At 39.4% G+C, this 11,839-nt stretch overlaps 1 protein-coding gene across 1 annotated transcript; it reads right to left on the bottom strand.

Annotated features, from left to right (window-relative positions):
• Window positions 1-2,345: 2,345 nt before the first annotated feature.
• MEIG1 (meiosis/spermiogenesis associated 1) lies at window positions 2,346-10,067 on the bottom strand. Its single transcript, XM_024212924.2, has 3 exons — window positions 9,980-10,067; window positions 5,155-5,326; window positions 2,346-2,612 (listed from the first exon to the last, which is right to left on the bottom strand). Exons 2-3 carry the CDS (start codon window positions 5,290-5,292, stop codon window positions 2,484-2,486), a joined length of 267 nt encoding a protein of 88 aa, XP_024068692.1. The 5' UTR covers window positions 5,293-5,326; window positions 9,980-10,067; the 3' UTR covers window positions 2,346-2,483.
• Window positions 10,068-11,839: the final 1,772 nt, after the last annotated feature.

Raw genomic sequence — 11,839 nt, 5'->3', positions numbered from 1 at the left:
ACTCAATGGAAGCCAACAGTATGTTATTTTCCCATACTACTCGTCAGCTATGATTAGGGATTTCTATCCAATACCATTTCTTTTTTCCAAAAGGGTTAACAGTAAATTTAAGACTCCATGGGCCCAATTCTAATCTCATTTACACCAGTATAATCCAGCAGGACTCCAGTGAAATCACTAGATACACTGATGCAAACGAGACCAGAATTTGGCCCTATGATTTATGAACACATCATTACAGAAAATGAAGATTACACTAAATAGGAACAAATTTTTATACGTAGAAGTCCTAAATCCCCACCTTCGTTTATTAAAAGTCTTTAGTTTCACAAACAAAACTAATACTGTTCATTATATATAAAAGACAAAATAGAGAATAGAAGCATACATATAATGCATTAAAAAAGGAGGGGGAAAAAACACACATTGAAATCCATTAGAGTTCACAATTCATATAATATAGGTTTGATGTTTAGGTATAGTCAAAAAAGGGTCTACATAAAAGCAGCATTTTCTTATTCAACAGATGTGTTCTCTATATGTACTCCAAATCCAATATTCTTACTTCTCTGACAACAAGACATGCTGTGTTTTCAATGGGGAGCTCTGTTTAAAAACTGATGGCATTATATGGTCGCAAAATAAGTTTTTACTCCTTTTTACTGTTGGTAGTACTGCAGAGCAATACAGTTCTAGGCATGGGATTCTGTTCTGTTCACATCACCAGAGTTCTTAATTGGGCAATAACTATAGAATCTTTACTTTTTGGTGACTAGAGTTGTACTAAATAATAATGCTTATCTGTCATGCAGATAAGGAAATTGAGGCACAGGGAAGTTAAGTCGCTCGACCACACTGAGTCTATGGCAGAGCAGGGAACAGAAGCCAAGGGTGAAATCCTGGATCAATTAAGACAATAGCACAACACATTTTAACTTCAGTGGGGCCAGGATTTCACTCCAAGGTTCTTGAGTCTCAGCTCTATGCTCAATCTAATGGATCACAACTTTACCTGCAACATAACTCACTTGAGTTAGGTGATAATGTGGGAACGAGAAAGAACCCAGCCTGATTGCCAGATCCCAGGTTGAGCTTGCAGTCCATGTGGGTTTGGGAGTCCAGCTTTTGCCTTATAAACTGAGTACATTTGATATGGACTAAATTCGAGATGGACCTCGCAATGCCATTTTGACAGTTATTTTTGCAGGTAGAATCCAGAGGATTATATCAAAAGGATTAACAGAAGATAAGGAGCTACAGTAAATAGTACTAAAGATTGGAGTGTTATTTAATTTACATCAATTAATGTAACCCACATGTGCCAGAGTTTAATAGCTTTCATTGCACAGACACCAAACCAAGCAAAACAGCTGCAAAAGAATAAAATGGACTACTATAGACCACTGCAGTTAGAATTCTGAGGTCTGAGCACCTCACCAGCAAGTTGAGCAACCCTGGAATCTGTAGTTTCATTCATTTATGTGATCTTCAAAAGGATACAGCATTGTCAAAAATGTGATTTTTTTTTAATCCCCTAGTACATTGCTCTTAAATTTTCAGGGTAAAGGACAGACACCTCTGCTCCTCTACTTCTAATACCACACCACAGAGCACAAATCTCTCTCTTTTATTCAAAACTGTGGTGTTTAGGTCTGGAAAAATATTAATCCATTTACTCTTTAGCTGCTACCAATATAATCCCATCTCTTTCTGTCACTAAAACCAGAATTATAATTGATGTACTTCCAGAAAGATATTAGATTTCACTTGACACTTTGCTGCCCAATATTCCCTTCATCCCACCATGTGTTTAACTTCTCATAATCCTCTTTAGTTTTTGCTGTCCAACCTCCTGTATCATTGGCTAATTTTATCAATTCACTAAATACTTTCTCCTTTAAATCATTAATACTTATATTAAAAAAACCCCACAGACCCATGGGATACTTCACTATTTACTCCTCTTTGCTAAAAGAGAAAGATATTTGTTATGACCGTTTCCCATCACTTAACTAGTTTTTAATCCATAGCATGGTTTTGGCCCCTACCCCCAGGTCATTCGATTTCCTTTAACAAATATTAATCCTGGGTCTGACATCGACTCCCTCATGATATTGTGGATGTCACTTAACTTTTCTGCCTCCGTTTTCCCATCTGTAAACTGATGATAATAACATTTACCTATCTCCCAAGGTTGTGGTTAGAATTAGTTAGCTACTGTCAGTAAAGTACATTAAAGATGTAATGCACTAAATAATAATTAGCACTTCTAATTATATGGACCTCATCAAAACCTCTGTGAAAATCTGGTGCTGAACATACATTATTACTCCTCCCCCAAAAAATGTTCAGCTATATTTAAAAACAGAACAAATTAGTTCAGAAACCTTGTTTAATTCCTTACATTTTATAAACATCAGATAGATTAAAGCAACATACTTACAACAAACAAAAACAAAACAGTGTAGTTGGGATTAACAAAATTAATATGCATAAACTTTCACTTTATGGACTTCTTTGTCTTCACATTCTCTTTGCTTGTTGTAATAATAGAAAGTATTGTCCCTTCTCTGAAGTTTCTTCACAAATCCTGTTTCTGGCCAACGATCCACCTGCAAACAGAATGAAAAGAATATACACTCATCTTCTGAACAGGCTGCCACTCAGAGGAAATATCCATGTAGAACACATCACAGGAGATGAGATATCTTTATATGGATTGTATTTTGGTGAATAAATTGGTTTGTAGCTGATTGGTGCTTTATGATTAAATCGCTTAACTCTAATAAAGATTAAAAAACATAAAACATCAGAAACTAGTTTCTAGTCAAAGTTCTGTATGGTATAAAAACACACAAACAAAAACCCAACAACACTTCACTATGTCAGAAGAGAGTAAGAATGATCCAAAGGGCATGTGATGGAAGACATAGCACTTGAGTAATCTAAAACTGGACTGGACAAAGCTGTTAGAAAATATGGTGTAGAGAACAGGAACAACCATTGTCTGGTGCAATGGAGGGTATTAGACTTAACAGGTCTTTTCCTCTCTAATGTCTATGACTCCCCTTGATTAGCCAATGGATGCCTTCCTTTTACTGTATAAACAAGATTCAGTCATTCAAAAATCCGAATGGCTGAAAGATTCCACTTGTTATGGAAGAATTATGTACAAGTAAAAGTTTCTTCGGCACCTTTCTAACCATGAAAAATAGACACATCATTAGTTTCATCATTATTTTCAAAGAAACAAATGAGCCATATGTAAAATCAGGAAAATTAGTGTCAATCGACCCAATCCTGCAAGGTGCTGAGCACCATCATCCATAGCTTTCAATTCAGTACTTCACAAGATATTTATTACATTGTAAAAAGTGCAGACATTCAATCCTTTTAATTAATAAGCTTTTGGAAGCTCCCATGGTGTTAGGTAAGCACCTGCAGCATGAACAGCAGGAGTATTTCCTATTGTCTTGAATCCCAAATATTAATTTCTCACTTCTGATCAGCAGGTATGGATATCAAACCAGATTGTATTTGAATTATATCTCTTAAATGGTAGTTTTATTACTCAGCCTAGTACTTCAATGTACAGATCTGCTGGCTGCTTGGGTTATTTCTCTAAAGGGAAGTACCATATAATATTCCTTGTATCTCCGCTCTTAGATCTTGTTGCCTCCATAATAGAGCAAAAATGAGCCATATTTCAAAATGTGATCAGTTACAATATAGCTCATGCTAATTCCACGGAAATTTGATATAAACAAAACTCCACATAGTTTTTAAGTTGGAAATTATTTTGTTGGGAGTGTCCCTCTGCCAATGGGATCATAGTTTGTTTTGTGGCTTGTACTCTGTAGCAGTCTTGACTTTTATCTTATACAATTGATTAACTAGAGGGATCCTACCATTCTCATTAAAAGATCTACCTAGACTTCTGTGTAAGCACTTATACTACACTCTTCACCACAGTATCTGAGCCCAATACAAAAGAACGAACTGCATGTTCCTTTACACCTCTATTTTCAGTAGGTTATAATTCAGCCATGAATTTTTTAAAAATTTAGTTCAGCAGTAACTTTTCAAAGATCACTTTGCATAGTTACAATAATTTATGTAGGTAAAAGAAGCAGTAGCTCACCAATTTCAAAGGCTTGAATGTGCATATGCTGATTTAAAACATGAAATGTGGTGAGAGACTGGACACCAATATAGTTGAATCTGTTTCTGGTATTTTGAAAATACTTCAAACAGTTGATTTTTAAATAATGGAAGGTGGTAACAAGACATCAGTAGCACCAAAAGTTTTCTTTAATGCAAACTGTATATTTCAAAATAATTACATAGTATATCTGAATAGATTTTTAAAGGGGATTTTGAGGAACTGAATGATTTAGGAGATTAATAATGAAATATAGAGCCTATCACCTATAGGGTTGCTAGTTTGAATCCAGAGTAGATTCGTAGCTGTCTGACATCAGGTGACTACCAGTAGCTTAGGTCATATGCAACGACATTTTCAATGGGTACAAGATAGAGTTCTTGATGGTCTCAGTAGAGAACTGTCTGCATTACAACCACCTCCACCATACCTGGCATCAACTTTCTTGACTGTTGACATTTTCAGCAGAGAAACCAAGTACTGCATGTACAAGGAGTTTGATCCAACTCCTACACAATTTAATGGTAAACCTGCCACTAATTTCAAGAATGCTGGATTGAGCCCATGGATATTGAACCACCTTCTAATCCTTAAAAAGGGGGCATACCACATTAGGGGGTGTACCCATTGGCAGAGTAGTGGGTGGAAGCTGCCCGTGAGCTGCCCATGCCGTATCTTTCACCAGCATTAAATTCTTTTTTTAATGAAAAAAAATCTTCATTATGTAATAAAAGCTCTGAAATGTTTAAATATGTAACTGATGAAGAGGCAGCACACTGCAGGCTTGCTAGAGTTTCTGTGTCAAGTAAAATAAATGTATTTGAAAATCAGTTATTCTGCACTTCTAAAACTGCCTAAAGAACTAAAATTGAATTTGATTAAAAACAAAAGCAAATGAAAGGAAATATACGGTGTGCCTCCATTTTTATTTCACTATTTAATAGGGAATAGAGAATTAAAATGCATAGCCCCTGCACAGTTATAAATCTTACCATATCAACTTGCTTCACTTGTTTATATTCAATTTCATCCCTGTATCCAGCTTGCTGAAATCTGTATAGATTCTCTATCTCATCTGACCATTTTTTGGCACGACTTATAGATTTTGGTTTGATGTCAGCGCTAGCCATGGCTCCAGGAACTCCACCAGATATTTTGCTGAAACTAGGTTTTAAAAATGATACATATAAAAACTGGAGCAAGCCATATTGTTGAAGTTCTACATAAAAATGGGTAGAACAAAATTGGTAAACATAGTAAACAAGTTATAGTTAGTCAAAAAAAAAACAAAAAACAAACAAAACAAACAAAACCCACCTCAAAACCCCAAAGTAAAAACTAGCATGTTAAAAATGTCCAGAATCACATTGAATACATGATGTTCTCTGGAGTAAATCCATATCACCTGTATTTCAGTTTCCAGATGTGTAAACTATTATAATACCATTTTCCAGGGTATGCTCAAATTACTGATGATAGTGCTCTTTGGAATTCACATGGCTGAACTGATCCCAGAGCTAACTCCACTGAAGTCAACAGAGCTGCTCAAGTGATGAATTTGACCTAAGTTTCCAAATCTAGACCAATTTCAATATGTAACAGGAACCAGTTTTCTCTTCTAGTTCACCTCTTATTTCATTGTATTAATTTTTTGAGTATAGCTTTGTGACACTGAGCCAGAAAGGGTTAAGCGACTAGCAGGCTAAATGACCCAAATTCAACCTTTAAAGACATATTAGAAAAGTATATAAATGGTAATTAAGGCCATTCCTTATAAATAGCTAACAAAGGCATGTTAGATAGAGCTTTGAAATGTAGACTTGTATCGTTAGAGAATTAGAAGAAGATACTGTTCATATTTGTCTGTTTACCTATAGCTTGTTAGATGGTAACAATGTAACCAGAAGGTTCCTGTCTGTTACTATATTTTATTGATTGAAAGATCAATGATTCAGAGGGAATATTAACATTTAGATGAAACTTGGGTGTAATAATAACATTGTCAATATTTCTCTTTGAGGTTTGTAGTAAACTGTATGTCTTAATGGATAATTACCTTATGCTGATGAATGTAACTAATTACCTGTGTATACATAGGAAACAGGAGTTTTTACTTCAGAACCACAATGCTTCGCCCAAGGAATACCTGCTGTTAAGAGGCTATCAATAACCTGCCAGAGATCTATAAAAGAACTCTAAGGCCCTGATCCTGTTATTTCAGATCTGCTTAAGCTTGGTTCGGGGAAGCTTGAGTCGCAAGACTGAGGTCTCCAGCTCTAGTCTGGATTACCCTGCTAATTCTCACGGAAGTATTTGAACAAACTCTATATATGAACTGCTATTTGGACTATAACCTGATGAACTGATTCTGAAAAGAACTTTTTGCAACTCAGCAGCTCATCATCTCTACTATGAAACTGACCTAAGAACTTTATTCATATCTGTATGTATAATGATCTTGTAACCACAATACTCTCTCTCTTTTCTTTTTTAAATAAACCTTTTAGTTAATAAGAATTGGCTGTAAGCATGTATTTGGGTAAGATCTGAAATATTCATTGACCTGATGGGTAATGTGTCCGATACCTTGGGATTAGCAGAACTTTATATATATATATTGAACAAGATTTTCAGTAATCCTTCTCATATTTGACTTGGCTGTCTGGGTGGGAGTCCAAGTCTGGATTGCTTTAAGGGAACTGTATTTTTGGCTTCTGGGTAACCAGTAAGGTATTGTAGAAGATGTTTTGTTGCTGGGCTGGTGAATCTAATTATTAGAATAACCACCAGTTTTGGTTATCATCTGCCCCATTCTTTGTAGTTTGCCCTGATTGAGTAATCTCAGTGTGGCCCTTCCATGCACCAACGGTCACAATCTTATTCTGTTAATAGAGAGCACTTTTCATTTACGCAGGAAGAAAAATACGTCAGATGCTACAACATCTGATGGATTTCATTGGTCAATGGGCCAAATTCTTCTCACAGTAACTTAGTGTCACCAAGCTGCAGCTGCATAATTAGGAAGACTTTGCTGTATTTCCAAGAATCTAAATCTTCATTTAAGAAAGTTTCTAAACTTGATGCTGTTGAGGATAAAAATCCTGTTGGGTCATGTGCTCCCATGGCTTATAGGCTGAAAAGAATAGCAATTGACTACAAAACCTTCCTCAAAATCCTACACACAACTGAAACCCCTTATTCAGTATGTGGTTCAATTCAGAAGTCAGTCCCCTCAAACAACTACAGAAGAGACAATAGGAGTTATTGCTTGCATGGCAGCAGTTATTTGGGAGTGGCTGAAATCTGCATTTGTATCTGCATTTGTATCTGGCATAAATACTTACAGTATTTGCAGAGAAAGACAAACAAGGAAACATCAGCAAACAAGGAAAAGGGGCATTATTTCAGTTTGCATGGGGTTTAGTGAAGATCTGTACATAAGTATACAGATACCCTGGCCCTTTTCTAAAGATGCTGCCATATATGTGGTAGTTCAGCACTCCACAATTATTAGCTCTCTTTAAATGCCAATTGTCAATAATTACAAAGAGTTTTTTCTCCTTGCACTATGGGATGCAACAATACAAATTAACCTGCTCAGATGAGTCTTGGGGCTATTTCTCCTTATTGCACTTTTTTACTACAAAGGGAAGCGTGACCCAGTATGAATTAATAAGCACTTTGGAATCCTTATGGAAGGAAGATGTATAAATTGTAAGCTAAAATATAGAACTGTTATACTGCTGACCAACTGAGCCTGCAGACAGACCTACTGAAGCAATGCTAGCAAATGAAGTATAGGATTGGATCTTAATGAGGTATTAACTAAAGGTCTATTATGACCACTTACATGTCACTAGGATTAACCACTTCTCTGCGGAATGATATACCAGGCTCTTCTAGCAAATGCACTTGTCCAATGCAACGGATATACATGGCACATTCTAACTATCTATTAATTCAAGAAGACTTTCCATAAAAGCTCCTGTGAAAACACAGGCAAAACATACACATAAAGGCCCAGACAATAGAAGTTTGGAGCCTAAATACCTTTGAGGCTCTGGGCCAAAGTGCCAAGTCAGTGCATGCAAGTAAAAAACAAATATTACAATTTTCAAGCTGGTATGTCAAACCTTTTATCTAAGTTTAATAGGTAAATCACTTATACTGATGTGCAGTTGAGACAGCCCAGAGTGATCAGTCAAAAAGCTCAATTTGCCAACAGACACCACAGGGTTACCATTCATATTACTCGTCTAATTTAGGGGGAAATTGTGCAATTTCACATCCCACTATGTGGTACTGGGAAATACTCTACAGTGATTGCCATTACAGAGACATCAATGAATAAATTCTGTAAGTGGTGGAATCCTGTATCTTCTTGGGTTACGTATAGTAGTCAAACACAAACATCCTAGAATAGATGCGTGCACAACTTGAAGCAGATTACTACTGATTTCCTGTGTTTTAAAAATGTTCTGCCGGTTCCCACTTCCACCAAGTCTGTTATGTAACCACACCTCTCCCCCTAATTTCCCCCATCCCCCGCTCTCCCACATATTTCCTTAAAATTCAGAAAGGAAAAGAAAAGGGCAAGTCTACAGTGGCACAAATCTGTGCCTAAAGGTCAGCACAGTTTGGAAACCAGCCTACCTCTCCTCTGAACCTTGTAAGTTTGTCTTATGTTTGAACATATTTATGGCAGCAATACCCAAAGTAGGAGTCAGGCAGTAATGAGTAGAAGTACCAGCAGACAGATCAGACCATTTCAGTTCAGTGGGGCTCTACTGGCAAAGGAGTTGCCAAGGGGTGAGAGAGAGACAAGATATAATCTACTCAGGATAGGACTCCACATTGTGTTTGACTCAGTTATTAATTATATGAATTCTGGTAGTGCCTAAAGGTCCCAAATAGGGTTGAAGCTCTATTGTACTGGTCACTGTACACACAGAGAAGATGATGGCTATTATCCAACATGGTCAGACATACAACCCCATGCTCAGGGTGACCTTACACCTGTGACTGCCAGAAGTCAGGAGGGGAAGGCAGGGGTGGATCTCTCCAAAATTGCCCTGTTCGGTACACTTCCCTTGAAGCTCTGGTACTGGCCACTGTCGGAGACAGGACAATGGGCTAGATGGGCCTGATTGGTCTGACCCACTAACGCGGTTCTTATGAGCCCTGCCCTGAAGAGCTTACAGTCTAAAAGACAAGATGGACAAAGAGATATAGACCAACAACAACAAAAATACATGGCAACAAAAATACAGTGCAATTCTTTCTCGTCCCCCACCCCCTGCATAACAACCCCTGTCCCTGCCAACCCTCCCAGCCTTGCCAACCCCACACATGCAAAATCCATGAGTCAGGCCCCACCAAAATCATGGGAGTTGCTTAAAAAATCCGAAGATTTTAAAGAATTCTAATTGTTTTCTTATCATTTGCCTTCTGCAGCCTGAGCTGCTAGGAGGGACACATGGGTCATGTTTTTAAGCTTTTCTTAGAAACCACCAGCCCCCAAAATTATATTTTTTAAATGAAAGTGGAGACTCTCCCCTAAACCCATAAGCACAGGAGCTGAAGCTTTAAGGAAAAAAATCTCCCCTTAATCCCAGGCCTCCAGGAGCTGGGGCTTTAAGGACCCCCCAGTCACAGGACTCCAGGAGCCGGGGCTTTTTAAAGGAACCCCAAGGCCACGCTGCTCCCCTGAGCCGGGAGGGGGCGTTCAGCAGCCCCCTGCTCCCCTCACGGCTTCCGGGGCTGGGCGGGCTCCGCCTGCGGCGAGGGTCGGGACGGGGGCGCCGCGCGGCCACTCACCAACGGTCTCGCCGGGTCGCTCCCTCCCTCGGGACGGGCGCCGCCTCTTCGGGTCGTCCGGCGGCGGTTGTGCGGGTGCCTAGCAACCGCCGGCGCTCGAGCCAGGCCGAGAGAAGCCTTCCCGGGGACCCTGGGCCAACCGGCAGCGAACCCCGGGAGCGGGGCCAGTACTCCGAGCTGCGCACTCGCGGCCGGGCCGCGCAGGACTTTGGAAGAGGAGTCAGGACTGTAACGGGTGCAGCTGGGTATGTGCTGTCAGACCAGTGTGGTATATCTTACACAGCTCAGGCGGCTGGGGACCATCCCCAGCGTGCTCCCACTGCAAGCAGCCGGAGCTTTGCTAGAAGCTGACATGGGAAGATCAGGCTTCTGCAGAGAGCTTGCACGTGTGCATCCCAAAGCACTGTAGTCAATGTACCCCTGTAAAGGAAGCAAGTGTTACTGGCCTTTTCAGCGGCGGAGCGGGAGGAAGAGAGATTATAACCAACATTTTCAAAAGCAGCAAAGAGTCCTGTGGCACCTTCTAGACTAACAGACGTATTGGAGCATGAGCTTTCGTGGGTAATATCCACTTCTTCGGATGCATGTGTCCGAAAAAGTGGGTATTCACCCACGAAAGCTCATGCTCCACGACGTCTGTTAGTCTATAAGGTGCCACAGGACTCTTTGCTGCTTTTACAGAGCCAGACTAACAGGGCTACCCCTTCGATTTTCAAAAGGGGCAGCTCCGTTTTGAAGTGTTGCGTTGCAGATCTTTAGGTCTTCAATTGGGCAGGTCACTTTTGAAAATGGGAGTAAGTGACTTGACCAAAGTTACACAATGAGCCAAAGGTAGAGTTGGGGAAAGAATGCATGTTGTCTGACCTCCTGTCCCCTGCACTAATCCCCCCCTAACGGATATAAAATTAGATATACCAGCCAGGTGATGACATCAGCATAAATAGCTAACAGATTAGTGCTTGGCAATAATTACATTTCCCCCCCTCACTTTGAACAGGGCACTGAACGTGCTGTGAACAGAGACAAAAGTCCAGATCCTCAAAGGTATTTAGGACCCTAACTCATAGGAGTTGGTCTGGGCCAAAGTACTAAAAACAATGCACAGCACTTTTGAGAATTCAACAGTTTGCTCCTCACCCACAAAATAAACGAATGTCATAATAACAAATACTAATGGACATTGTTGGAGCAAAACAATTACTAATATAACTTACTTATATTTCACAATTACTGAATTAATTATAACGACTCACAACCAATTACTAATAGACTAATTATAATTATTCATGATAGGCATTTACAAAGCAACAAACACTGCACTAAGGCAGGGAATGAATTCCTAATGCAGTAATTATCCATGCTCAATATTATTTAGTTACTAAGAGTCATTATTAATGATGTAACGTATCAGAGGGGTAGCTGTGTTAGTCTGTATCCACAAAAACAACAAGGAGTCCGGTGGCACCTTAATGACTAACAGATTTATTTGGGCATAAGCTTTCGTGGGTAAAAAAACCCATTGGTTTTTTATCCATGAAAGCTTATGCCCAAATAAATCTGTTATTTAAAATGCCACCGGACTCCTTGTTGTTTTTATTAATGATGTAGATGCTAATGGTATCAGTTACTAATTACCTAAATTTCTTATTGATAAATCATTGCGCTCAGGAGTGAGCAGGCCTGGAGTACACGGGCACGCCCTTCGCCCCATGCTGCAGGGCCCTTTACTCCTCGGGTTCACACGGACAGAGCAGTAGCTCCAAACCTCACGGCAAGAGCCGGAGCAGAAAAGTCGTTTCTGTTACTGGCCCTTTAAGAAAAGGCCCCGCCCCGGCCCTTTCCTCGTAGGCGGACGGGTTG

Source organism: Terrapene carolina, unplaced genomic scaffold (genome assembly GCF_002925995.2).
Source record: "Terrapene carolina triunguis isolate 2854851 unplaced genomic scaffold, T_m_triunguis-2.0 Scaffold68, whole genome shotgun sequence".
In the NCBI taxonomy this organism is placed as follows: domain Eukaryota; kingdom Metazoa; phylum Chordata; order Testudines; family Emydidae; genus Terrapene; species Terrapene triunguis.
Note: the sequence above shows the minus strand (reverse complement) of the source record. Positions and strands in the feature narration are given on the sequence as shown.

What these genes read in the sequence shown, in the direction of transcription:
- MEIG1 (XM_024212924.2), bottom strand. Translation starts at nt 5,292, where the DNA reads ATGGCTAGCGCTGACATCAAACCAAAATCTATAAGTCGTGCCAAAAAA. An exon ending in AAGTGAAGCAAGTTGATATG is followed by an intron (nt 2,613 to 5,154) that starts GTAAGATTTATA and finishes TTCTGTTTGCAG; the next exon opens with GTGGATCGTTGGCCAGAAAC.